The following is a 26,993-nucleotide window of genomic DNA, read 5'->3' on the forward strand; positions in this document are numbered from 1 at the left end:
ACTCTAGGGTATTAGAAATAGTGTGGTCAAGGTATTTTAGAAAATTAGAGTGATTTTTGAATTTTTTTCAAGCTACATGACAAAATACAAGACAAATGAAACATAGAGCATTTGTCCACATGCCTTTAAGAATTACCTTAGAACATTTGGTTTGGCCATTACCCCTGTCTGTAGTGAAGATGCTGGAGCACAATCTACATCTAAGCATTTTCCAGATGTTTATTTACAGAAATGTTAATACTGTCAATGGCAGCATGTGATTGAATCTTTTAAGTTTAGCATAGATGGCCTGTTGTCAGCCTATGCTCATTGATGGCACAGTAAATGGCAAAGTTGCTCTTCTAGGCCTCAGTTCCTTGCTAGGGAAAATCAACTTAATGTTTTATTTTTGTCCATGGGATAAAACTGTTTACATGTGCAATTTCTTCCTGTGTTTGTGCAAAAGCAGATGCAATTCTGTGTTACATGGAGCCAGAATGCCACAGAGATATGTCACAGTGTATTCAAAATTGTAACTATTTTTAAACCTTTTCTGCTATTTGATGATATTAAATATTCTTGCTTTTTTCATGTCACAAATTGCATTAATGATAACAGTATAAAAAAGTTATGTGATATTATAAAATTAACTCTCCCCATAACTGAGAAAACTTAAATACTTAACAAGAAATTTTTTCTTTTATTGTGGTCTTTCATTTTGCCTTTTCACCAGTATCATCTGCTAGTTTAAGGATAAAATGGAGCTAGAGTTTGAAACATAAACACTATTGCCAGAAATATTCATTTAAATATAATGGAGGAAATAGAAATCTCTTTTTCCCCTATGATCAATTTCAACATCAATTATAAGTCAAAACATCGTGGCTTCAATATAAATACATTCAACTACCTTGTATTACCAGTATTTCATGATGAAATCCTAAAAGATGACACATGGTGAATCTTGAATCTTTAGAAATTTTATAAAAGAGCACAAAATATATAACATATCACATCACAATACCAATAAGCAGTTGCCATAAAAAATTGTAAATGTCAAGGTGGCATTTCATCACACAGATGACTTAATCTATTGCACTGTCACAAGACTGCTTGATTTAAATATTGTTCTTTTTTATTATGATGAAAATTGAAACAGTATAATCCTATACTATAAAATGCTATGGTAATATTCAAGAAATTGGAGTACATGATTTGATACCAAATTATGTTGTCAAAGCCCTCATTTCTGCTTTTGATTTTATGAGTGTAGATGCAACCTTTATTAAATTGGTTGAGGATGTCTTCCAAAATGTAAATTTAGAAAAGGTTTTAAGAATATAGCAAAGCACACCATCATGAAACCACCCAATAGGTAGTAGTTGTAATGGTTTCAGTATTGTTTTGTTGTTACTACTGCTTTTATGGAGTTTAAAGAATAAAATATCTATAAACAATATTTGTTATCATTTTTAAGTAACTTTATAGCATAGATTATAAATCCAGTTGCCTCTCATTAGTATTTTAGATTCTCCAGAGTTGAATGCATAACACTATAACATTATCAGCAAAATAGAAAAAAAAAAAAGTTTTGTGAGAAATTATGATTTCGATTTTGTTTGGGGTACTAAAAACACTATCACTTTTTAAATTCATGAATAAAACATGAAGTTACTTAATACACATCAGATTATTTGTCTTCTCAATAACGATCATTTGGCTTTTCTGAAGTGATTGTTCTTAACATTATATTTTTATTATAAAATCAGGTTTAAAAGTTATATTAAAATAGATGCTCTTCCAGGAAAAATAAAGTCTATAAATTTCACTTTTCTGTAATTTTACACACAGAGAATGAATCTTAAAGTGAATCTTAGAATGAATCATTTGAGTCTTAATAGCAGTTCACCAGTGTTACTTCTTACCTAAAATGTTTATCATTTTTAGAAATTTTGAGTTCGGACAAAATGAAGTGAAAATCCTTTCTCTAGGTTTGAAAGCTTACCTTGGGGCAGCTAATTTCTGTGAAGACTTATGGGAGAAATCCAGCAGCCTACTGTTGACATTTTCATAGTAATTATAGATCAGGAGTTGGCCGCTTGGAAGAGCAAAAACATGTTGCATATGACATGCAAACCCTTGTTAATATACATATATATATATATTTACTGCATATATATTTATTTACTATATATGTATTTACTATAGTTCAAACATGATAGTAAAAAGTTACAGTGTTCTTGTAAAGTAAATGAGAGTTTAAATGCAAAAATCGAAATTTAGGAAAGACTGTCTAGAAATTAAAAATGAACATGTGCTCCGTAACTGCCAGGCTCAATAGAAAATTTCTACAGAAGAAATAAGATAAAATGTTGTGTTATCAACTAATAATATTAACCTGGGTTGGGGTGTTTATGCTAACTACTAACTCCTATACTTGATCTGCAAGGAATAGGTTACAGTTTGCTTCACTTACCCATATTTGAATGTTTTATGACTATTCCTTCTGCACTCGTGGAGTGCAAGGTACAGAACTCTTAAGAAACATGGCTCTCTCCACTGCTGACACCACCTTTCAAAAAGTGCTTCAGGGGCTCATGAAAAAGACAGGTTGCATGTGACTATAGTAATCATGGAAGAGGTCATGGAAAAAGGAAAACATAAAAATAAGTCATGAAAAATGAGAATGAGATACATAACAGGGCAAAGGCCGCCTTTTCTAGATGAAAAACTCACTGTGAGGAAGACACAAAAAAAGAAAGAGCAGCAAATGTGGCGTGAAGATAGGTGATACCTGATTTGTGTGAAGAATGCATGAAAGAGGAAACAAGGATAAGAAAGCAAATACGGTTTGGAGGCAGGTAGTGAAGAGCTTTTGGATTTGGGAATAGGAAATTTGGATGTTGTTTGGTGTTGATGTTTGAATAGAAAGCTTCTGGTGAGACCTATCTATCATCAGGAACATCCTGGCTACCTGTGAAAGAGCTCACACTGCAGTATTACCTTGATGAATTTCCCACCATCCACAATCTGGCCTTCAGCCCGAAAGCCTCAGAAACCTTGTTCTGTCAGCAGAAAACACATGTCAGGAAGACTGGTACATTTGCTCCCTGAGGCTGAGCTACATTAAAATCAGAAATTTGCTGGGTGAGCATGGAATTGAAGAAAGGAAAATTTTTGACCCGTACATGTTGTAGAGCATTAGAGTAATGTTAGAAATGACCACTCTCCTTCCTTAGAACTGGCAAAGCTTGCCTGGGTAAATGATTTTTCTGTGTCTCATTTCAGACTCCTTCTGATGAACAGCCTCCCTCCAAGTATGTTACAATATTTGAAGAGTCTCCAGTAGACTTAGGAATCACATGATCTCCTTCTAATGTGACTACACATATATATGAACTGATCCATTATGTGGAGTTTGCGGTTTATCCCACCGAAAAAAAATACCGTTTACAGATTTTTGGAAGGCAACTTACAGTTGCAGCTATATGCAATCCTATTCTGTAATAAATTAAACGATGAATAGAAGATTTTGAACAGAAGAACAAGATCAGAACTATGATTTGGGAAAAAAATAATTGATCAAAAAATATTATTGGTGCTTGCAGGCAGGGAGAAGCCTGAAAACATGAAGGTTACCTACAAGACTAGCCTAAGGGATGGATAATGAGGATCTGGCCCAAAGAAGAGTGAACAGTCTTGGATTTGAAAAATACTGCAGAGAAGACCCTGACAGGATATGCAAGTGATTTGATTGGGAACACTGAGGAGGAAGACAAGAGTCCAAGATATCAATAATAAACTTCCTGTAATTGCAAGGTCATTTAAATTTTTTTGCATGGCTTTAGGGGTTGTGATCTGTAGAAATGATGGCATTGCACAGCTGACTTTTACCTACGTTTTAAATAATCACAGCTGAGAACTGTGAATTCTCTGAATATTATACACAATGTTTTGTATATCTACGTATTTTCTGAAAAAGTGACCACAGATATCCTCAAATTCTGAGTTTCTGCACCCCAAAATAATTAAGGATTTTTGGCCCAGAAGATTAGCTTTGGAAAAGCATCAGTTTAATACATGTAGAAACACTTTATTAATTATGTCGCAAAAGTAAACGCTCATAATTGAATTACAATAGTACAGAGAAATCCTAAAAAAATATAAATAAGATCAGAGACTAGAGATAAACTACTTTGCCAAACTAAACACATGTACAAATTGCCTTATCCAACGGCTTTGTTAAAGAACAAAAAACGATTTGTTAAACACTGTGAAAAAAAATTTATATGGCTACTTTGCCTTTTATTAATGAATGTACACTTTAAAAAGAATTAAACAAAAGTTTGTTAAATAATAATTTGAATATCCTTAAGTTGGACTATTTTATTTACAAGGTTATTTCAGTTAAAAATTGTAATACAGTTGACCCGCTGCATCCACGAATTTCACATCCATGCATTTAACCAACCACAGGCTGAAAATACCCAGGAAAAAAAGAATAGATGGTTGCCTCTCTACTGAGCATGTACATACGGTTTTTTTTGTTTGTTTCTTGGTATTTTTTCCTAAAAAATACAGTAAAGCAACTATTTACATAGCATTTATATTGTATAAGGTATTATAAGTACTCTAGAGGTAATTTAAAGTATATGGGAGAATGAGTGTAGGTTACATGCAAATACTATATTGTGTTATATAAGGGACTTGAGGATTCGTGGATTTTGGTATCTCTCCTGGTGGGGGTGTCCTGGAACCAATTCCCTGTGGATACTGAGAGAAGACTGTATATGAAAATATTTCAAAAACCTAAAAAATATGCTACTGCAAATTTGTATAACATACAAAATTCTATTAATATGTCCTTTTACACAGCTTATTTTGATTATTAGGTGATTTAGCCAATATTTATTTAAGAAAGAAACTTGGTGGTGGATATATAACGTGTGCCCAATTTAAAACTCAATCTGAAATACATATTTTCACATACTAAATGGCTATACATGATATAAATATTGCAACATTGCTATAAAAATTAAACTATGGATTTTTTATTATGCCATCTAGAAGGAAGTTATTTAAATACAGTTTCATTAAAGTAAAAAAAAAAGTTAAACTCACAAACCAAAAGGGTTTTAGCAAACAAACACAAATCAGAAACATCACAGTATAGTCCAAAAATAAAAAGGTGAAAATTAAGTTATCAAAGTCCAATAACTAAGAACAAAGTTTTTTTAATTACAACTCCTAAATCATGCAACTACCCACCACTCACAAGAACTACTACTACAAGATCATAAGCTTTCTTATGTTTCTAACATGGCACATTTCTGAATAGCACTTAAAAGCTATTCAGGGGCACATAGGCTGAACAATCAGAAGTCAGGGAACTGTCCTTAGCTCAAAAATAATCGTGTGTTAATAGCAAGGTAAGTGTCTGAGATCCCCAGTAAACATTAACTTGGCCTCAGATGATGTTTTGACGTTTTACTTGACTTCTGATCCTAGTTCCAAGAGTAGCAACTGGCACCAGGGGTGATTTTGTCACCTTTGAGGCTGATGCCAAGGACCCTCCAGAATCCACACATCAGAGCAAACAGCATATTCAATAAAGAGGCACTCCTTCCAAGAATAAACATAAGACTTCTTGTAGCAAAGCCAGGTAGCTTTCAGCTACTCAAAGCAAACAAAGCAGTTTTGAAATTAGATGTCCACATCTCATTCACTGACCTAAAAACTGCCTATGCTTCTCAAACATATTCAAAATTTGGTTTATGGTATACATTTAAAAATTTTTAAATATATTTTATTCCCTAAAAAAATAATGTGGGATATTTTTTTCCTATCTAGACTACTAATTTGTTATCTGAATTAAACATGTCATTCCCCATAGACAACCTTCCCATTTTAAAAAACTTTTATCTAGAAAAATATGTAAACTAAAGACAAACTTTAAATTCTGAAATAAACAATTTTAAATGACAATAACATTAGCAAAGAAAGTTAGCATATTTAATCAATAAGAAATTCCAAGGATAATGTACTAAATGTGTGGTCTATATACAAATATTCCTTTGCCTAGTGTTAATTTCAAATTTCACAGCTTCCAAACTAGCACTTCCCTAGTTATCAGTGTGGAGTGTGCCTTTAATTCACAGTTTCGTTAAGTACAATAGTTCTTTAAAACTATAAAGTGTATAACATCTCAACTCCAGAAAAATATATTTTATGTCAAGGAAAAATGTCTCAGGTAATACTAGGTTAATGCTGTTGATACAATGTTCTAGAAAAGTTTTGCCTCAGGGATTGTTCATTTTAGATGAATCTGACTGCCTTAGGGACAACCAAGGAGAATATCAGATGTTGCCAAGGGCACCTTAGGCAGCTTTACTGGAAGACTAGGAGGTTGTCTATAATTTCACACTATACTGTATGCCATGAAAGGCTATAAATATTGTCCTGATATTCTAAAACTGATTCTCAGCAGATGCTAATACCATGTGCCAAGGCAATTAGCAAGCTCGTATTTCAGAGTATCTTGCCTATCGTACCCTATGTAAATATTTTGAAAGTCACAAAGTAGTTTGGTAATAGAAAAGTAAAAGTGAGCTGTGATTAAGGGACTATCAAATTACTATTTTTAGGAGGTATATCTAATATTTTACCAGTATTCAGGCACACAATGCCCTGCAATGTTTTACATATCAGAAGACAATTAATTAGATTGAGTTGTGGCATTTTTGGTTCCTTTCTCATTCCTGCTAAATGAGCTTTTGCTTATGCTAAGAATAAAGAACTCACAAAATTATCTAGAACACTCAACATAAAGATTTCAAGTTGACCGAAAGATTTATTTTAATTTTCATCAGAGAATATTCCATATAACCATTTATTTCACATAAATCCTTAGTATAAAATTTAGCATTAAGTTCCCTGTAACTTAAAAATAAATTACAGAAATTAATGACTTTTAATTTATTCAAATTTATATTTTCTTCAGTGTAGCAGCAAATTAATTTTGCTTTTTCGCTAAAATCTCCAAAAGAGAACCCAAGTTCAGTGTTATTGTTCATAATATCTTAAATGAAATTCTAGACGTAGAGGACTTCAAAATATATGCAGACAACAAAATATTCTTAAAAACTTACATATATTCCAACCTATCTTATATATGATAGGATTTCATTTTTTTAATTCAATAACATTACATCTCTCCTTGATATTCAACATGGAAAACAGAAAACTATGTTTTCTACTAGAACAGAGATTGCTAGGTTTTCTCAGAACCCATTCAACAATGGTTACACTTATGTTGTATTACAAATGATATGTATGTTGATTACATATAATAAGTTGTGAATCCTAGAATTTAATTAAAGAAAATAATTCCTTTTTCCATTTTACGTAATTTGATAATAGGAAGAAGTCAAATTCTCTTCAGCCAAGAAAAGGAGGGGGTGGCGGCACAACTGTAGAAATTAAAAATTAGGCACAGTAACACTTAAAAAACAGCTTCTGAAGATGTTAAACTTCTAATCCAAACAACAGATATTGTAAGAACTTTTTTTTTTTTTTTTTTTTTTGAGACAGGATCTCACTCTGCCATCCAGGCTGCAGTGCAGTGGTGTGATCACGGCTCACTGCAGCCTCTACCTCCTGGATCAAGCAATCCTCCCACCTCAGCCTCTTGAATAGCTGGGACAATAGGCATGTGCCACCACACCCAGCTAATTTTTTTTTTTTTTTTTTGAATTTTTTCTGAGATGAGGTCTGGCTTTGTTGCTCAGGCTGGTCTCAAACTCCTGGCCACAAGTCGTCCTCCCACCTTGGCCTCTGGAAGTTCTGGAATTAACAGGCGTGAGCCATCCCACCCAGCCTAGTATTTCTTTTAACAGCTATTTCTGACCACATAAGATATTCAGACCTGCACTTTGATATCAAAAAAGGTCAGTAATAAAAATGCCAGTAATATGCTGTTGCCAAATATAGTACCTCTGCAGGGATAAACATTACTATTTGAACAGTATGTGATTTGAAACTACTGACATTTGTAAGACTAATGAAGGACAGGCAACCAGAAGTTTCCTACTGCAGCTTCAAGATATACTGATCAAATTATAGCAAGATCATGGTGATTCTGTATAAAGGACAATAAATTCTAATACAAATTGCAAACCTTAATCAATTCCTTGGTCTAGCAGGTAAGAAAATAGACAGTCGATGTGACCATTTAAAAGGACCAACTATATGTCAAAAGATAGAAAACCAAGCTAGGCACAATGTGCCACGCCTATAATCCCAAAACTCTGGTAGTCTGAGGCGGGAGGATGGCTTGAGCCTAAGAGTTTGAGACCAGCCTAGGCAATAAAGTGAAACCCCAGTCTCTACAAAAAATTAAAAAAAAAAAAAAAAATGAGCCACACATGGTAGTACACGCCTGTAGTCCCAGCTACTTGAGAAGCAAAAGTGGGAGGATCACTTGAGCCCAGGAATTTCCCACTGCAGTGAGCTATGATGACACCACTGAACTGAAGCCTGGGCAACAGAGCAAATTGCTGTCTCTTAAAAAATAAATAATATAACATAATATAATATAATACAACAAAAAAAGCAATTTGTTGCCTGGGCAACAGAGCAAATTGCTGTCTCTTAAAAAATAAATAATATAACATAATATAATATAATACAACAAAAAAAGCAATTTGAGCTGTCTGTAGTAACTGTTTTAAAGTGGTCAACTGTTAATTAAAAAAACATGCTCTTTAGAATTAGAAAGTCATTTCAAACTTCACTGATTTTGAGCAGGTTGATTAAGCTTGCTGATACTGAGTTACTTTATTTGTGAAAGAAGATTAATAATCTCTACTTTTTTGATTGTTAAAAGATTTTACCAAAAAGAAAAACACATAACCCAATTAAAAATGGGCAAAGGACTTGAGCAGACATTTCTTCAGAAATGCTGTACAAGTGGCTAACAAGTACATGAAAATATGCTCAACATTACTAATCATTAGGGCAATGCAAATCAAAACCACAGTATCAACTCACATCCATTCAGATGGCTACTAACAACAAAAACAACAACAAAATGTAAATTAACAAGTGTTAGCAAGGGTGCAAAAAATTGGAAACCTTATCCATTGTGAGTAGGACTGTAAAACAGCGTAACCACCATGGAAAACAGTATGGCAGTTCCTTAAAAAATTAAAAATAAAATTATCAGATGATCCAGCAATTCCACTTCTGAGTATATATATCCAAAGAACTGAAAGCAGGATCTTGAAGAAATATTTGCATACCTATGCTCATAGCAGCATTATTTACAATAGCAAAGAAGTAGAAGTAACCCAAGGTTTTTTATTGACAGATAAGTGGATAAATGTAAAATATACATGCAATGGAATGTTGTTCAGTCTTTAAGAAAAAGGAAACCCTGTCACATGCCACAACATGGATGAAACTTGAGGACGTTACGCTAACAAAAGCCAGTCACAAACAGACAAATATTATTGTTCCACATATATATCTAAAGCAGTCAAATTCGTAGAAACAAAAGGTAGAATGGTTGTTACCAGGGGCTGGAGGAAGGGCGAAATGGGATGTGGTTAAATGGGTATAAAGTTTCAGTTCTGCAATGAAAAAGTTCTGGAGATTGGTTGCAAAACAATGTGAATATACTTGACACTACTGAATTGTACACTTAAAAATGGCTAATATAGTAAATTTTATATCATGTGCTTTTTACAATTAAAAGTTATATATATATTTATATATACATATATATTTATATATGTATATATAAATATATGTTTATATATGTATATGTTTATATATTCATATATAAACATATATATTATATATTCATATATAAACATATATATGTTTGCATATAAACATATATGTTTATGTATACATAAACATATATAAACATATAAACATATAATTGATGGATATATATTATATATTTTATATGAATATATATTACATATTATATATGAATATATATTATATATTTATATATGATATATATTATATTCTTATATATTTATATATGAATATATATTATATTCATATATATGAATATATTTATATATGAATATTTAAAATATAATAGATAGCATAGTTTATATTCATTTATAAATATAAATTTATATATTCATATATAAATATGAATACTCATATATAAAGCACATATATTTATATATGCTTACATATTATGGTTATATATAAATATATATTTATATATAGATATATTATATATATATGGAGAGATACATATTAAGTGGGATAATATATTTAAAGTGCCTAGCATATAACAGTGACCCAAAACAGCATTAACACATGAAGAAGCATTACTCTTCTATGTTTAAGGACAAAGTCTTTGGAGCCAAAATTCTGCTACTGGAGAGAGCCCTGACTGATACTAGCTGTGTGATCTTGGCCCTGAGTTTCTTCAGCTACACAATGGATTAACAGTTGCACATTCCATATGGGGATATTACTAATTAATACATTTTTAAAAACTAGTCAGGCACAGTGGATCATGCCTGTAATCCCAGCACTTGGGGAGGCCAAGGTAGGAAGATCACTTGAGCCTAGGAGTTCGAGACCAGCTTGGGCAATATAGCCAGTCCTTATTCCTAAAGAATTAAATTAAAAGTGAACTTATAATACTCCTTGCATGTGATATGCTGTATTAAAGTGCTTATTATTATTACATTATTATCAATTTCTAGACAAGGAAGAGTCTGTCATATTTTTATTATAAAACTTTTAGTACTTATCTCCTTTGATATTTTGGGTGAGTGCATTTTTACCATCATCATTCTCTACAGCCATAGTGAGTCAAATTTTGAGTACCCTATTCACATATAAAATACACACTATTTGTGGATTCAACTTATTTTTAAAAGTTATGGTTAGACAAACAGCCATTAATTAAATTAAAATATTTTTAAATTATTTCCATCAAATAGCTAATAAAGTTGTATTTACTTTATAAATTCTGACATCATAGTTTTCTGGCATATATTTTTTCATTTTTATTATCTTTGTCATCTTGCTTACTATATACATGTTTAGTGCACTATTAAAGACATTGTGGTTAAACTTAATTACCATAGTTAGCTGGAATTTTCAAAGAATAAAATAAGACAAAAACAGGAATCCATGATAAAATAGTATGGAAAAGTTAAAATAGAGCTTATTTGTCCTTGCATATTCAAAAAATGTAGATAAAGATGTGGGATATTTTATTGATGAAATGCTATAACAATCTGAAAATAGAAACATTAGCATATAGTTCATTCTAAATCCACATAAAAAAGCTTAAGAGAATGCTGTAGAAAAAGAAGCAATTTTTGTATATGCCACTTGTTATTTGATTGTTTAAAATAGCCATGTATACCAAAGATAAGTTTTTTCCTAATTAATTTCCTAATCAATAGTAAACCAAGCTACCAAATGTTCAAATCTAACAAAAAATATATATAATACAGATAAATGCAATAAAAAGGTACTTAAACTTTTTTTTTTTTTAAGACTGAGTCTTGCTCTATGGCCAGGCTGGAGTGCAGGTGCACCATCTCAGCTCACTGCAACCTCCGACTCCCTGGTTCAAGCGATTCTCTTGCCTCAGCCTCCCGAGTAGCTGGGATTACAGGCACGTGCCACCACACTCAGCTAATTTTTGTATATGTAGGAGATACAGGATTTCATCATGTTGGCCAGGATGGTCTCGATCTCCTGACCTCAAGATCTGCCCACCTCGGCCTCCCAAAGTCCTGGGATTACAGGCATGAGCCAACACACCCGTCCAAAACTTTCTTTTCTATATTGAAATAGCATAATTTAAATAATCAATAACTTTTCTAATCAAACAGTTATGAAAACAGAAAACTGAATTTAATTATCTCTGTTTTACAATAAGAGTGATAATATGGCTTAAATGTCTCCAAAATATACAAGCCACATATAAAAACAGAAAGAATCTACCTCACACAGATTCTTAAGATTATTATTATTTATTCAACATGATGCTTTTAAAACCAATAAATGAACAAATGAAATATAATGGTGCTATTTCTGAAGGAGGGAATAAAAATTTTTATTAGGCCATTATTCTTAATTTATAAATAGAAAAATCTGCAATATATATTCAGAGGTGGGAGACAGCATTTCTGATTCAGACCATTATTTCCTCGATAAAGGAAACAGCTTGTGAGCAGAAAATTGAAGGCCAGATGACTTCTGGTGGAAGAATATTAGGGAAAGCACCAATCCTTTGGGAGAAATGACATGACTGAAGGGAAAAATAACTTTATGAAGACTTTTTACCTACCCTTTCACCTTACATATTTGTATACTATATTATTAGTATTATTAATTTAATTATGTGTAACATATTAAGCAAAATTATATAATCATCCCTTGTAATATAATCATGCCATGAATATATATGAAAAATGATAATAGGAACATTTTTCTGTAGCAAGTATGAAGATGGAAAAAATCAAGGATCTCTCCAGAAAACAAAACCTGATAGACAGTGCAATTCACCATCTCTGTTTATGATTCAGTTCAGAAGTTCAGGCATTCTAATTGACAGTAACCTTCCATGTTAAGAAAAAAAAAAAAAAATCTAAAGAGTAAATCCTGTATGGGAATTCTGGCAAATCTGATTTGCTGCAGTTTTTATTTCCTAACTGTCCCAGAGATACTAGAACCAAAAAGATTGTTTTCTTTGCTTTCAAGCCTAAGAGCTGCATGAACCTGGCAAGGGTGTCACTTCTAGTATTATTTCAGCAAAACGTTGTTTGTGTTAGTGGTACTTTCCTTTTTCTGCATCAGAGGAAATACACCAGTAACAGCAAGAGAGTATCCTGTTCTTTAAGTAAGAGATGTGAGAAGTAAATTCTAATTTTTGCCCACCAATCACCATTAATGCCTTAACACAGGGAATTCCATTCCTATGACCAAAGATCTACAGTTCAAAAAGATTTCACAGAAGTCATGCTAAATGATTTCACTAAAGGAAAACAGCATTGGTAAGTAGATTCAGGCTCTCCTTAACATGGTAGCTTTTTGGACACTCTGCTTTGGTATTGACCTTCGAAATTTCCTTTTAGAAATTAGCACTCTACTACTTACCACCAAACTCGTACACCTAGAACAGTAGGTACTAGGTGTCATAGTTTTGGCCCAGCAAGCACTACTCAAGCATGTCCATCATGGCTAAGAGGATACTGGGATAATATGGAATTTGGAAGAAAGATTGATTAGGGAGGCAAACAACTGACAGGCAATGATAAAAAACATTCCCATCAGAGGACACGGGGGTGGAGACTAAGAATATTTTCCAGAGATATTTAGATGATTGAAAGAGCATAACCAGATACCGTAGTTACCAACATTTTCTCCGAGTACTGAGTATCGCTTGCTTTCTTTTAGTGCTGATCATTCCTATTAAAGATTAAATTTCCCAGTATCCCTTGTAGCTAGGTGTTGACATGTAACTAAGTTCAGGCCTGTGGGATACAAGTAGAAGTAATGTGTGATGACTTTCAGGTGGATTCTGGGACAAGGTGATCGTCCCAGATTTTCTCTTAAACGCCTCCTGTTAGATAGGAAATGGCCATTAACAGAGAAGCTTGCTTGAGGGAGTAACCCTGAAAGCCCAGGCCTGGACACCCACTTCTTGATGGTCTCATGCTTGCAAAACAGAATTCTATGGTTACTCGGGTACTCGGATTCAGGGTCTCCTTTCTGCAGGAACTTAACCTCTCTCTAACCAACGCATTGGCAGTTGTAAGTGAGGTGGAAGAGGAAGAAAGAAATCTGAACTGTCAGTAAAGTATCCGGATTTACCTATACAACCATTAACTGAAGTTCAGTAGTTGAAGAAGAAAGGGAAGATGCTAGTGCTTGATATTACCTATTAGGCAGCAAAAATATGTAAAGATGTTAGAGCAACACAATTATGTTGTTGAAGAGGAACTATGGAAAAAAGAATTGAACCAATTGGCCGAGGGAGCACCATGATGCATGTCATTGTCATCTGCTGTTGACCTTTCTAAAACTGGACACAACAGCTTGAACACAGCATTTCTATTTTGGCATGTTTTGGAACTTACAGGACTAAAGTGGTTCAATACTTATAACTTTATATTTTATAAAAATTGAATTTTTATTTAAATTACAAAACTGGGCTTGAGGTGGCCAGAAATTGAGCTGGCCAATAAAAGACAACACAGCTCTAAAAAACCTTTAGGTAAGGATTTTTCAATTGGCAGTGTATTTTGAATATGATGTCACCTCATTTAGTAAGTATTTTCTAGTGATAACTCTGAGACAATTATTGTGGTAATGCTAGGTGAATTGTAGGATCGTGGAGAGGAAGGAAGACTACAATCTGTAGCTTTAGGGAGTTCACAGTCTAATGGGGTGTCCAAATCTGTAAACTAGAAGAGGTAGAAAGAGTAGAAAAGATGAAATGATTTTCATAAATGAAAAAAGACATATAAATACTCCAGGAGCTTACAGGACTTGGATAGTATTTATAGAAGTCAAAGATCAGCCTTTAAAAATAAGTACATAAAATGAAATAAAATTATGACCCAGATCATGAAAACTAAAGTTGTATAAGAACATAAAATGTCACTCTGAGTCACAATCATAAGATCTAAAAGCATCCAACCCCAAAGTCTTACTGTCAGAGTAGCAACATAAATGCTCTATAGCGGTACCCAATGTTCCTTTTGTATATCTAGCTAAAAAGTTTAAATATATAATCCCAAACAAGCTGACTAGCTGTAAGAAACAGAAAAGCACACTGTGTCCACACATGTAACAGTAAATGAAATCATCTCAAGTTATAAGATGCAGAAAACTTCACCAGGAAAAGAAAAAAAAAATAAAGAAACCTAACATGTCTTAACATTTTGGGGGTGGGTAGATGGATGTTGGCTTTCTACTCAACATGTTATTTGTAATAACTATACATATATAGTGCATACAAAAAACCTATAGCACAATATATAATTGCCTCTGTTTTCAGATTATTTAATCTGTTGTCAACTTGACACACACACACATACAACACATATATGTAGATATACATTTATGCATGAATCTACACACATAAATACATATAAACATATACAACATACATAGAGTAATTTGTTTCTCTTACTTACACTTTTACACTTCGTTACACTTTTCTAATCATTGACTGGAAGTTATGAGAGCTAGAGAGTTAAAAGTATTGCTTGCTTCTCTTTAATTTCTGTTAAGATGAACCCATGGAAAATCGACTAAAGTTTTGTGATCAATTCATACCTCCTGACAGAATCTGATAATGTGATACCAGCTCTAGCTAAGATTCCCTCCAGAAACAAGCAGATCAGTGGACATTTTCTGACCTGCCTTCCTTCATCATGTGATACCTGATGACAAAACCAAACTTAAATCTTGACTGGCAAGCAGGGTAGTGGTTGTAGCAGCAGGTTTAAGAAATAGGAGTGTGGAGTTTGTTCTGTGATCACGGCTTAACTAGGATCCTGATGACAAAAACAAGAGTCAGGATACTGCCAGAGCCTAGCCCTTTGCTGCTGTAGGTACTCACTGGTCCCAGAATTGTCAAAGATTGCCTATTGCTTCTCTTAAGAGTTCAATTGCCTCTCTCCATTAAATCTCCCCATGATTTAAACAATACGCATAATAGTCCAATAAAAATACGACTGCGTGCTACAGTCTTCACCAGCTTTGATCTGCAAATACATACACTGTATTCACAAACTTTTAAGAACTAAACCCAGTGCTCGTAATCACCAAAAAAGCAAAAGAGAGAAAAACACTCATGATAACGCACTCAATTAACTGTGAAGAATTCCCAAGAAATGCCTATGTTCTCAACTACAGTGAAATATAGGTAATTATTACCACAGTTACAAATGTTGCTTCATAGTGAGAAACACCGAAAATGTGCATTTTCATAAGAATTGGATATCCATTATTGAGAAAGCGTTCTTAAACAGAGAACAGTAGTTCACTTTATTAAATATATCCAAATTATGAATAAATCTTTAATTTTATTTTTGATACATATTGTTGAAAAGTATAATAGTACAACTTTGTTGCCAGAAAGGAGGATCCCTCAATGGTAAGAGTATGCCTGTAACTCAAGAAATATAATCAGGGCACATCATAAACCTAAACAAAGTACTGAGAGAGCATTCCTGAAAGATTCTCATTGTTTGAATTTTAATGGCCTGTAGAGCCATAGAATACTTTATCTGGAGTAGACATAGAAACAAATGGTTTTATTTACTTTCTAACAACAGTAGAAGTTGATAGACCCTCGGGAATCTTGACCCCTCTGTAGCCCACTAAGTGCCAGGAAATATCCCTCACCATCATCCATTATCTCTTAAATAATCTGTGCACTGAAGAACCTCACCTTAGATGAAAAAGGCAAATAAAAAGAAAAAACAAATTAAGAATGTTCTACTTACTATTCAACACCAGCAAATCAGGTATTTTTAAAAAGTCAACTTATAATTTGAGTGCCTCTGAGACATGTCAGCCTATATTTTACATTTTCTCAATATTCTACATGTCCTTTAGCTTACATTAAGGATAAATTTGTAAAGTTAAACTGTAGAACTTTATTATTGCGTTAAATATATCCAAAGGATATTAAACATCACTTAAGGAATGAATGTAAACAGAAGTTGATTATGGTTTCTGTAACACTAATGGTAACGATTCCTTAAAGCAAAAAGTTCAGAATGAGCCCCACATATTTTTATTGAAAAACAAATTTAATTTAATCTAGAACTATTTGAATTTCCATTAAAGGGCACAATCTTGTTTTTATTATATGAGTTACTTAAAAATTAGCATGGCCATCATTCCTCTTTTTTCTAAGTATTTATTATATTGATTCCAAAATACAGTATTTGAGGGCTTCTCATATTTTATCTTTTTTTGTCATTCCTAGTTAATTCATGTATTTCAGTGAAATCAATAATAGATAATTTTGATAATGTTATTATACCATGCATTACTAATTAATTCATTGGTTCCAAATTCCATACTCATTTATTACATGATAAAGGGTATGGCTTAATTAAATTATAAAATATAAATATTTGAAATATGAAATACATAAGCCACTTGAGCTAATAATTCAGTTTCCTCATAATGATCCTGATTTCCAATTCTCCTAATATATTCACAAGAATGGGATGAATGAATCCTTTACTCCTGCTCTGGGAGAAAGTAATGGTATCCCACAATTTTCCCACTGAGGAATCTTGTGTACAGAGCCCCCCACCAAAAAAAAAAAAAAAAAAAAACAGCATGTAACCAGTATATCTACTGAATATATACCACTGTTGAGAGAGTTTTTATTTTATTTTATTTTAAAATCACATAATTATAACCTAAGTAAAGCATGCTGGTTCTATCTACTGTACTTATGTTTAAATGTGTTGACTTTTCTATATCTTTAAGTGAAACTTTTATGCTTTCCTAAAACATAGATATTAAAATCTTTATCAGAATTTTTATACTAATAACCAAATAATAATTTTCAAAACAGTGAAAGCTCTTTATGTCTATAACATTAAGCGTCATACACTCCAAGCGTCCTTCAAAAGGACAACAAAGGTAACAAACTTTATTCAACTGACATTGCTAGCATAGAGTAGTCAAAAGTACTTGTGGTTTCTCCTGTGTTAATACCTACTCACTGTAAGCTTGTTTCTCCTGTGTTAATACCTATTCATTGTAAACTTGTCTTTGCTTTCATTGCTTCTCTAGCATTTATATTAAGGAAATTGGGAAAATGAGCCTCAACGGCAGTAGTTCTTATGCTCACCTACTCTCACGTAACTCGATCCATGCTCTTTGTTCCTAAAGCTTTATTGTAAATCAATTATATTTACATATTTATATTACAAATAAAATATATAAGGAGTAACATTTATCTTTAAAATATTCAATTAAAATATAATGCTAAATTGTATTTTTAAATATTTAAGATAGTTTTAAAATGTATTTCAAAAGAAGGAACAGTTCAAACTTTCATTAAGGAGTTACTTGTAAAACAGTGCTGATTATGTAAAACGGTCACTTAGGAAGTACAAATAATCATAAGGATTAATCCAAGCAATAATTATGCTGGTGCTTCCCAAGGCTTTTTTGTAAATAAAATTAATTATATTTTATGGGAAAAAAGCACAAAAGTACTTCAGTTAAATTGTTTCTCAAATAAGAGACTCAGAATTCCATGTTTCTTTGCCCTCATATAAGGTGAGTTCATAAATCATTATTTGAGATATGAATGCTCATGCAGAACATTTAAAGGTAGATTCATGCAGTATAGTATTATTTCAAGTAATGCCTTATCACCATGTGCTTCCAGCTGAAAACGAACGGAAAAATAACATTCTGAGAGCTACGAAAAGATTATGAAGCTAATGATTCCCCAGAAGGGAAAGAATATGCACAAATAGCGGTGGGGTAGATGGTCTAGATAAGGATTCTATATTATGCATTCTGAATTATTATTTGAGAAACCACACTGTCAGCATACATTTTATCATGTTAATAATAAGCAACAGGTGGTTCAAGGGTAAAAAATGATGGCATTTATCTGCTCCATTCCCTCCAGAAGTCATCTTTGCAAAAACATAACTATCTTACTAAAATGGTAATACTAAAACCTGATGAAAGTTTTTCAGATAAATCAGTATTTATTTTTAGGTGTTGCAGATACTTCAAAACAGATATTTGCATAAAATGTATCAGTAAATCCTTTTTAAAATTTATGTACAATTTTGATGGACTTTTTCCTTGAGATCATAGTATAACTGAGAATGATATAGCAATAAAATACTCTGTCTCTATAGAAATTGACTCCATAAATTCTAGCATATTTAGCTCTATAGTAGGCAACTCAGCTTGTCTCAAAAGTTTAAATCAAACACATTCACAAACTGTCCAAGTCACTCAATAATTCAATAAAGTAATTTGAATACAGTAAGAGAATACTAAGTTATTCAAAATTTAAAATACATTTTAGAGAAGAAAGCTTTTATCTCTGCTCTCATTGAAGATAGTAATACTCTTACAATTCTCCCAGCGAGGAATCTTGTGTAGTTGATTTTATCAAAAAAAAAAAAAAAAAAAAAAAAACCCAAAACAAATAGAAAACAGCATGCAACCAGTATTATCTACTAAATATAACCCATTGTTGAGAGGTCTTTCAAAAATTCATTTCTAAAAGATTTTAAAGCAGCCATTAAATAATGAAATGTCATAATGTCAAACACTGTTCAAACACTGATAAAATGTTCATTTTTTTTTTTTTTTTTTTTGCCAAATGAGGGCATGATAAACAAATTTTCTTTAGGTTTAGGAATATCTCACTCGCTATCCTTTTTGCTTGTGCTCAATATTGGTGTAAACTTAAATATGCAACGGGTATGCTTTTATAAGGGCATTTATTTAGCAATAAATTGATGCTTCAGCTTTGTTCATGAAGTATGTAGGCAAAGTTCTCCGTTAAATATTCTCAATCAAATGGCTAAACCTAATTTTAAAGTAAAAATTTGTGTTTCTTCAGGAATCCCTCTGCTAGATTTGGCTTGTCAGCTACGTCATAGAGAGGTTGAGGGAATGGATTAGAGGAGGCAGGATGAAAGCTAGCCTAGGCTCCCGTTTATTTTCCCAAACGGTGACTGAGTCGGAGCGGATGAAAGAAGTTAACTCATCTCCACGTAGTGCACTGCACATGGACTCCACGAGAAATTCTTTCAAATGTCACGGTAAGGATTGGCAATGTGTCTGGGAATCACTCTCGCTCCAGCTCAGGCCTTCCGCGTTTTAAAGGGTGGGCTGGGGGCGGTATTCAGCCATCAGGGCGGCCTCCTCACTAGGACAACCAAGTTCAGGGCTTGCAGTTGTACCGCGCTCTGTACGTGAGCAGCTCTTACTGGGCTCCATTCAGATCAGGTGAGGAAAAAAGAAATGACTGGCAAGCCATGGCCACTGGCTTCAAGTGTCTAAACCTGGCTCCCTCTTAATAACCCTTTTGAAAACTCTCCACGGGAGTCTACGGTTTAACTCTTTTATCGCTGTCACCTGCAACCCTCCCGCCCTCGCATCCCCTTCCCGCAGATTTCAAGGCAGTGATTCATTTTGGAATAAAATGTAATCAAATGCATTGCAAACATGTTCTGGATTAAAGTCATGTCGAAGCACAAATCTGATCGACAATTTTATGTAAGCAGGAGCAGTTCAACGAGTCCTTACTGGTGCCGCCAAACATTCTCCCATCCTTGGAGAGCGGGCATTTATAAATCTGACATCTTCCTACCTCCTCCCTCAAATTCCTTAATGGACCATTAGTGACGGGATCGATCCTAGTTACTTTAGTGGCGATACATCGCAAAGGCACATCTGCTGTGTTTACCAGTGCCAGAAACACCATTCAAAAGTTGAGAGGGTAGAGCCAGCACTTTGTAACCTTTGTGGGCTGGGAGGGGGCACAGGGGAGAGCGGGGTGGGGGAGGAATAGTGGGAACCTGGTGAGACCTGAACTCCTGTGCATCCAAGAAGCAAGCCCTTGAACCAGCTGGGAGGGGGCAGCGGAACTGTGAACTTCTCCAGCAGCCCTGCGCCGCCGCGTTTCCCTAAACCCCTCTCCTCAGAAAACGGAGCCCACTCCCCACCCACACCCGGCCGCCGCGGCCCCCGCCTCAGAGCAGCGCGCGCGTGTACCCGGGGATGGGGGTGCGCGGCACTTACGTCTCGGAATTTGTTCCACTGTCCGACTTCCTTGTCATACTGAGAGATTGTGGTGAGCCATTGTTTATCATCCAGAAAATTACCGCCGTCCGACCGCCCCCCGGCTGCAGCCACCGCCGCGGCAGCTGCGAGAGACTGACTGCACCAAGCGGCTGCACACACACACAGTACGGCTGACACCTTGAGCATCTGGGAGAGGAGACACAACGGGGGGTGGGGGGGCATGTCAGTGTCAAATAAGGGGTACGAAGCCAGGGGCGACCCTGGAAAACATGCATTAGCAACGACGAGGGTAGAGGGAGGAGGAGACAAGCAGAGGCAAGCGTGTCCCCTCCCCGCAGGCTTTACCCCCAAAAGCCGGGCACTCACACACACGCAGACCCAGAGGAGGAGAGGTGGGTATAAGGAAGCAAGCCCCAGTCGCAGCAGCCCGAGCGGGCACAAAACCGCTTCCTGGCACATCACCTTGTTGTGAGCCGGCACTGTGCTCGCAGCTCCTGCTGGAAACGCAGCCGTGCTCTGCCAACTCGCTGCTTTCTGGAGCTGCTGCACGCGCCGCCGTCTCGAGCCGTCCACTCAGCTCCCTGCGCCCGGCGCGCTCCCCCCATCTCCACCCTCCCTTCGCGCGCGGATCTCCAGCTTACTCCCCTTCGTTCCCCCTCCCTCCCTGACCTCCGTTTTTTTCCTCTGCCACCTCCTCCTATCCCACCTTCCTCTCGCTGGATCCCAGCTGTAGTTGGCTCCGGATAGGACGCTTGGCTGGAGCCAGAGGACGAGGTAGCTCCTAGCCTAGGAATCCTTATCTGCTTTGTAACCTCTCCCCTCCAGAAGAGGTTCTCATGTTCGCGAAACAGCCTGCTCATTCTCTGCTCCTGGATTTAACACAAAGTGTACTATCTCTCGCAGTTGCCTCTGCTCCACAATTTCCAGGGTTGTCAGGCAGACGTGAGAAACGAGATCAGAGGAAAACTTTATGCATCAATAAATAAGAATACCTGGACTTCCTACCCTGTAAAGCTCCTGGACTCAGCTCCTCCCTAAAGAAAGGCCATCTATCCACAAGGTCTTGGGAGATCTGTTTAATTTCAGAAAATGTAAAGTTTGCTATGAGCTTCCGGATTATTACCGAAAGCAAACTTTCATGTTAAAGGTTGCAGTTTCTTTTTTTATTTTCCCTGTTTTTTTTTTTTTTTTTTTTTTTTTTTTGAGAGAGAAGCATTACCAGGTAGGGCGTTTGAGAACACCTATATCTCCCACATACTGTAGCTGCATTTTTCTCTTTATAAAAACTCCCTGGCAACTTTATCTTAGAACGTAGAACCTGAATCAGAAACTTTAAAAGCCTACTGTCTCCCTCCTGCAAAATAAAAAGAGAGTTTTGAAGCCCGAACACCAATTTTATATTCCAAACTTCCATTTATGACAAAATATTTGGCTTTCCATGTCTTTTCTACATATTCTAAATAAACTGGAAGGAAATTAGTAATTAGCCCCTTGTAGAGAAAATCTGATACAGAGAATCTCTCATATATAGAGAAAATTTAGGTGAAATAAATATTACACATAAATCAAGAAATGTCTGCAAGCCAATAGACTGCAATAACATTATGAATCTCTATTTGAATTATTAGAGATTTCAGTCAAAACTACATCTCCCAAAGCTATGACCTTTGAAAATTTCTTGTAGCCTCCAAAACTTCAGGAGCTATTCGAATAGCAGCAGTACACATTTTCCATATCAATCTCGTCTAACATTCTGCAATCTATATTAACATAACCAAACTCAATGATTAATGTTAATTTCCTTTTTTAATGTAATATTTCAAAATAAATATATAATATGTATGGTAGGAAATATATGTGTAATATTTTTATAGGAAAGAATTTTCTATTACTATTTTTAACTCAGAAAAACATGTTTTTCTCAGTTCCCCCCATTTCTACAGTGATGAATGAAATTAGTGGAGCAATAACACGGAACATACTACTGCAATTCATGGGAGCCCTGATTGACACAAACAAATGTCAGAAAACTTTAAGAATATAGATGTGTGCTAATTCTTCGAAGATATTTATTTTTGCCTATTCACAGAGGGTTATTACTATGTAGTTTACATATTTAAATTCTTGTTTAGTGAATTTATTAAAACAATAGTAGGTGGTCCATTCTCCACTATCACCTTTTCCTGACCCCTGGTCCTTTGACCTCCCACACTCTCATCCTTAGCTCTCAACTTCAAAATTGGAAGAAATACTTTCTTCTTAATAAGAGTATCTCATCATGTTTTAAAACCTCATTATTTCTAAATTTAAGTCTAATAGGGAAAGCACAGAAATTGTTTCTTACAAGAAACTGATACTTGGCAGAAGTCAGTAATTTTAAAAGTAAAAATGCCCTTCTAACCTTTGTAACTTACCTTTTAAAAAGATAGTTGCTGTTAGCTACAAAATATTTGATGAGGAATGATGCTCTAACACTCATCCCCTTCAGCATCTGCTATACATTTTAGCTCAATAATTGCCACCATCTAAGGCCAACATGGTCACCTTTAGATTTATGGAAGCACATATATTTATGTTTATACCGCATTCCCCCCCCCAAATACATCTATTTTGTGGCTGACCCTCCAATGTTCATAGCATGTTTTCACATCTAGCTTTCACTGGCAGCTTCCCATACTGCAGCTCCACAGGGACGTCTCCAAGTTGTGAAATTTGTTGAAAAACAAACAATGACAGTTGAATTCATCTTGGGAGAAATGCCTTTGATAGGGTTTTAAACTACAGATCTGAAGATAGAGTAGGATTTACTAGCAAATTGCAAGTTTAAAAGTCTCAAGTCAAAAGAGGCAGAGTGAGCCTGTCTACAGTGTATTTGTGTTGGTCTGGTGTGGTCCAGTCACCCTCACTGCTCTTACAGCTCCTTAAGCTTCTCTTTCCAAGCCATTGCCATTGTCTAGGCTAAGTGGGCATGTTGGTAGTGAGAGTCAAAGTCTAGTAGGTGTGATGTTGTGATGTTATTAATCACAGGGAAAGCTTTCTGTCAGTTTCTCTATATATCAACATTTTGATCCTCAAACAGCCTGCTTTCAAGGTTTAAATAATCCTAGGAGAATTCACACTTCAGTTAACACCTTGGTTATCAGTTATCACCTCAGTGGGGATTCATTGGAAGTTTGCTGAGAGCAAAACACAGCAGAGAATAATAAGGGAAGAGGATTAGGTGGGAGGTAAGATATTGGAAGAGTAGTCAGGAGCCTTGTAAGTCAAGGTAGGTGAGTAGACAAGAAATACTTCACTGACTGCTTCCCAGATTGATGGAGAGCCAGTCTAAAAAACCGGAGAAGCCAAAAAATCAGAAAGCGGTGTGCAGCATATGAAGTGGGTAAAGTGAGATTCTGGTGCCACGGCTGGGACTTGATTTTATTTTTCTGATCATGCTTTACAAAATTGGAACTCAGAGCAAGACACAGGTCTTCAGATTCCCAGCCCCTTTGTTGTCACTCTGCCACCTGATGCAGAATCATAGTTTACATACATTATGAAAAGCCAATGCTGGGGCCACTGCTAGATTGAAATTTGCCTTCATATTTGTGTATTTGTCCCTTTAATTCTTTCTCTACTAAACATTCAGTAAATCAATCCACAAATATCTATCATCAAAGACGTAGAGAATATTTTTGATAGGCATTATTTTAATTAAATTTATTTCTTCTGTAGGTTTCCTTACCCTCATTTTCAGACATGCCACAGCTCTAGAAATCAAAATGCTAAGCATATATAATGACAGCTGGTCCATTTCTAACCGCCTTTGAGGTTGGATCAATGAAGACCTTCATATAACTCCAGTTCTTTAAATGCATGCACATACAAGCATGTGCACGAACGTGCACACAAACACACACACACACACAGAGTGGTCTTTCATAGGTTATTTTTTTTCCCAACAACTATAAAAGCATACTACTCCATTATCTGTAACCAACATGAGGATATGCAGGAAAGGTCCAATTTATTGCACATCTTCCATGTGCCAGATACAGAGCCAGACAATTTACATGCATGATACCTTTTAGCCTTCACTGCCTAAGATCCTATAGCTAGTAAGTGCAAAGGAAAGTTCTGGAGAATGATCAAGCCACTTTGTTTCTAGATATTTTTTCTCTATGTAAAAATATCTCTGAATCATCTTCTGTTTATGCTCTTTAATTCTTCTGCCCCCATATCTTTCCTTCTCCACCTGTTGCATATTTATTTATCTATCTCTATTTCAGTAAGAGCTAGGACTCATCTATAATTAAAGGCAGGAAAAGAGAGAATGGCAACATCAGGGAGCTTGCTAAGCTAGGCAGAAGCAGCTCCACTTGTATAATGAGCACCTTAGTCCCTGACTCAAATGATGACCCTGTCCACTGGAATCTTTCATCTCAGCAGCATCAAGCTAGTAGCCCAGCAGGCAATCCGACTGGTTGGCTGAGAAGGGAATTAACCAAGACTGCCTCTCTCTCCTTATTGCAAAACTGTTTGCCAATCAAGCAAATGTTGTTTGTCTTCCCTGTGGGAATACATGCTTCCCATTACCTTTCCAGCTGGTGGAAGGTAAGGAGACATGTGCATTAAGGGACTTCCAAGTGTCAGACTTCACCCAAAGCTGTAGTTTAATGATATATGAGTTAACCTAAAAACAAAATTTGGCCATTTCTGAAACATTTCATTATAAAGCTAGGAAACAATACCTGATCTGTAAAAGTCAACCATCTAGAATGGTGCCTTATACCAAATCCATCTATGAGTTTAAACTAAGCATATAAAAGAGGAAAAAAATGAAGCAAAACCCTGGGTATTAAAAACTCAAGAGTAAATTAAAGATGTCATAAAATGATGTCAAGAAGGAACACTCTAGGTCTTCATTTTGGAATTATATTTACTGAAGTCTTGTAAGTCTTAAAAATCATGTGCTCTTAATTTCATAGAAAGTAGCGCCATTACTAATATTTGCATTGAGGAAACCAAAAACAAACAAAACCAGAATGGAATTTCTAGAATAGGATGTTAACAGACTTTTGTCGTTGTTTGTTTGTTTCTTTGTTTTTAGAGATGAACCCACTGAAGCAAACTTGGAAGATATTAGGTACCTAATTTGATAAACAGGCCCTCTTGTGATTTAACTTAATCTAAAACATTCAGTAGATAAGCAGACTTTAGCAGCTGTAGTAGATATTGGAAACTCATTAGTCAGTTCAATTACTATAATTCTTAAAAAGGTATTTTTCAACATTTAAACCATAGGGTGAATCTGACTGAATTAATTGATTACTAAGGAGATGATAGGAAAATGGCCAATAAGGCAATTACAGTTTGTGTTTTCTTTCAATTGAGATATATGTTTTGACTTTGTAAAATAAAGACTTTCTGAAAATTTCAATGAGCATTAATTATAAATATTTAAATTCTCCTGAGGGCTATGAGACACTGACACAAAAAAAGATAAAATAAAATGTTTAAGAATATTTTAAAAATAATTTCACTCTATGCCCATGCACAGAAAGACACACATTCTTATATTAAGGCTATTACATTTAAAAATTTGCATGTGAAAAAGATTTCTAAAAACACCTAGGTTCTTGAGATTTATACCAATGTGTTTTTAAAATTTTGTTAAACCTGCATATTTATTAATGATCTTAATATAAAAATATATGGGGAGCCAGTTTATTCTTTGACTCAGAATTCTACTTGGCCGAGTAAGGTATATTGTTCTAAAATGGCTATAGAGTTTCTATAGTCAAGATCTACAAAGAATCTTCTGTGTTTATCTTTGTAAGTTGTTGTTGTTTGTTTATTTTTAGCTGACTAGTACAAAACGGGCATTATATATCACTCGCTGTTAAATTACCATGGGTTAGCTATTTTCAGAGGATAAAAACTATCCCAAGTGCTATTGCAAATTCATGCCACTTATTTCTGTCCTCTTGGGTAAATGGAGAGTTCCCTTAATGTGAGGCAGTCATACTAAGGAGTACAAGGTTAGGATTACTGTCCATACATACCATGCCAAACATCCTGTTTTCTACAAGATAAGTGAAAGTAAAGAAAGGAATAGGATGTTAACAGGCTTTAACAGGCATTAGTTTAATTTTGGTTTAAAAGTTAAACTAAAATGTGAAACAATTTTTAAATATGTTTATTGATCGTTCTCT

General features: G+C 34.8%; 1 protein-coding gene across 5 annotated transcripts in view; it reads right to left on the reverse strand.

The window, feature by feature from the left end:
- Window positions 1-21,392, reverse strand: part of SPOCK3 (SPARC (osteonectin), cwcv and kazal like domains proteoglycan 3) — a 481,221-nt gene extending 459,829 nt beyond the window's left edge. For 3 of the 5 annotated variants that reach the window (XM_055276342.2, XM_055276338.2, XM_055276337.2), the window contains exons 1-2: window positions 21,259-21,391; window positions 20,794-20,982 (exon numbers count right to left, since the gene is read on the reverse strand). In XM_055276342.2, coding sequence (XP_055132317.1) covers window positions 20,794-20,982 — 189 coding nt within the window. In that variant the 5' untranslated portion in view covers window positions 21,259-21,391. Of the gene's footprint in view, window positions 1-20,793; window positions 20,983-21,258 lie in introns of those variants that run through there. The other 2 variants (XM_055276339.2, XM_055276341.2) reach the window with 2 other exon arrangements.
- Between the last annotated feature and the right edge of the window lie 5,601 nt (window positions 21,393-26,993).

The sequence above is a fragment of the Symphalangus syndactylus genome, chromosome 4 (genome assembly GCF_028878055.3).
Source record: "Symphalangus syndactylus isolate Jambi chromosome 4, NHGRI_mSymSyn1-v2.1_pri, whole genome shotgun sequence".
In the NCBI taxonomy this organism is placed as follows: Eukaryota; Metazoa; Chordata; class Mammalia; order Primates; family Hylobatidae; genus Symphalangus; species Symphalangus syndactylus.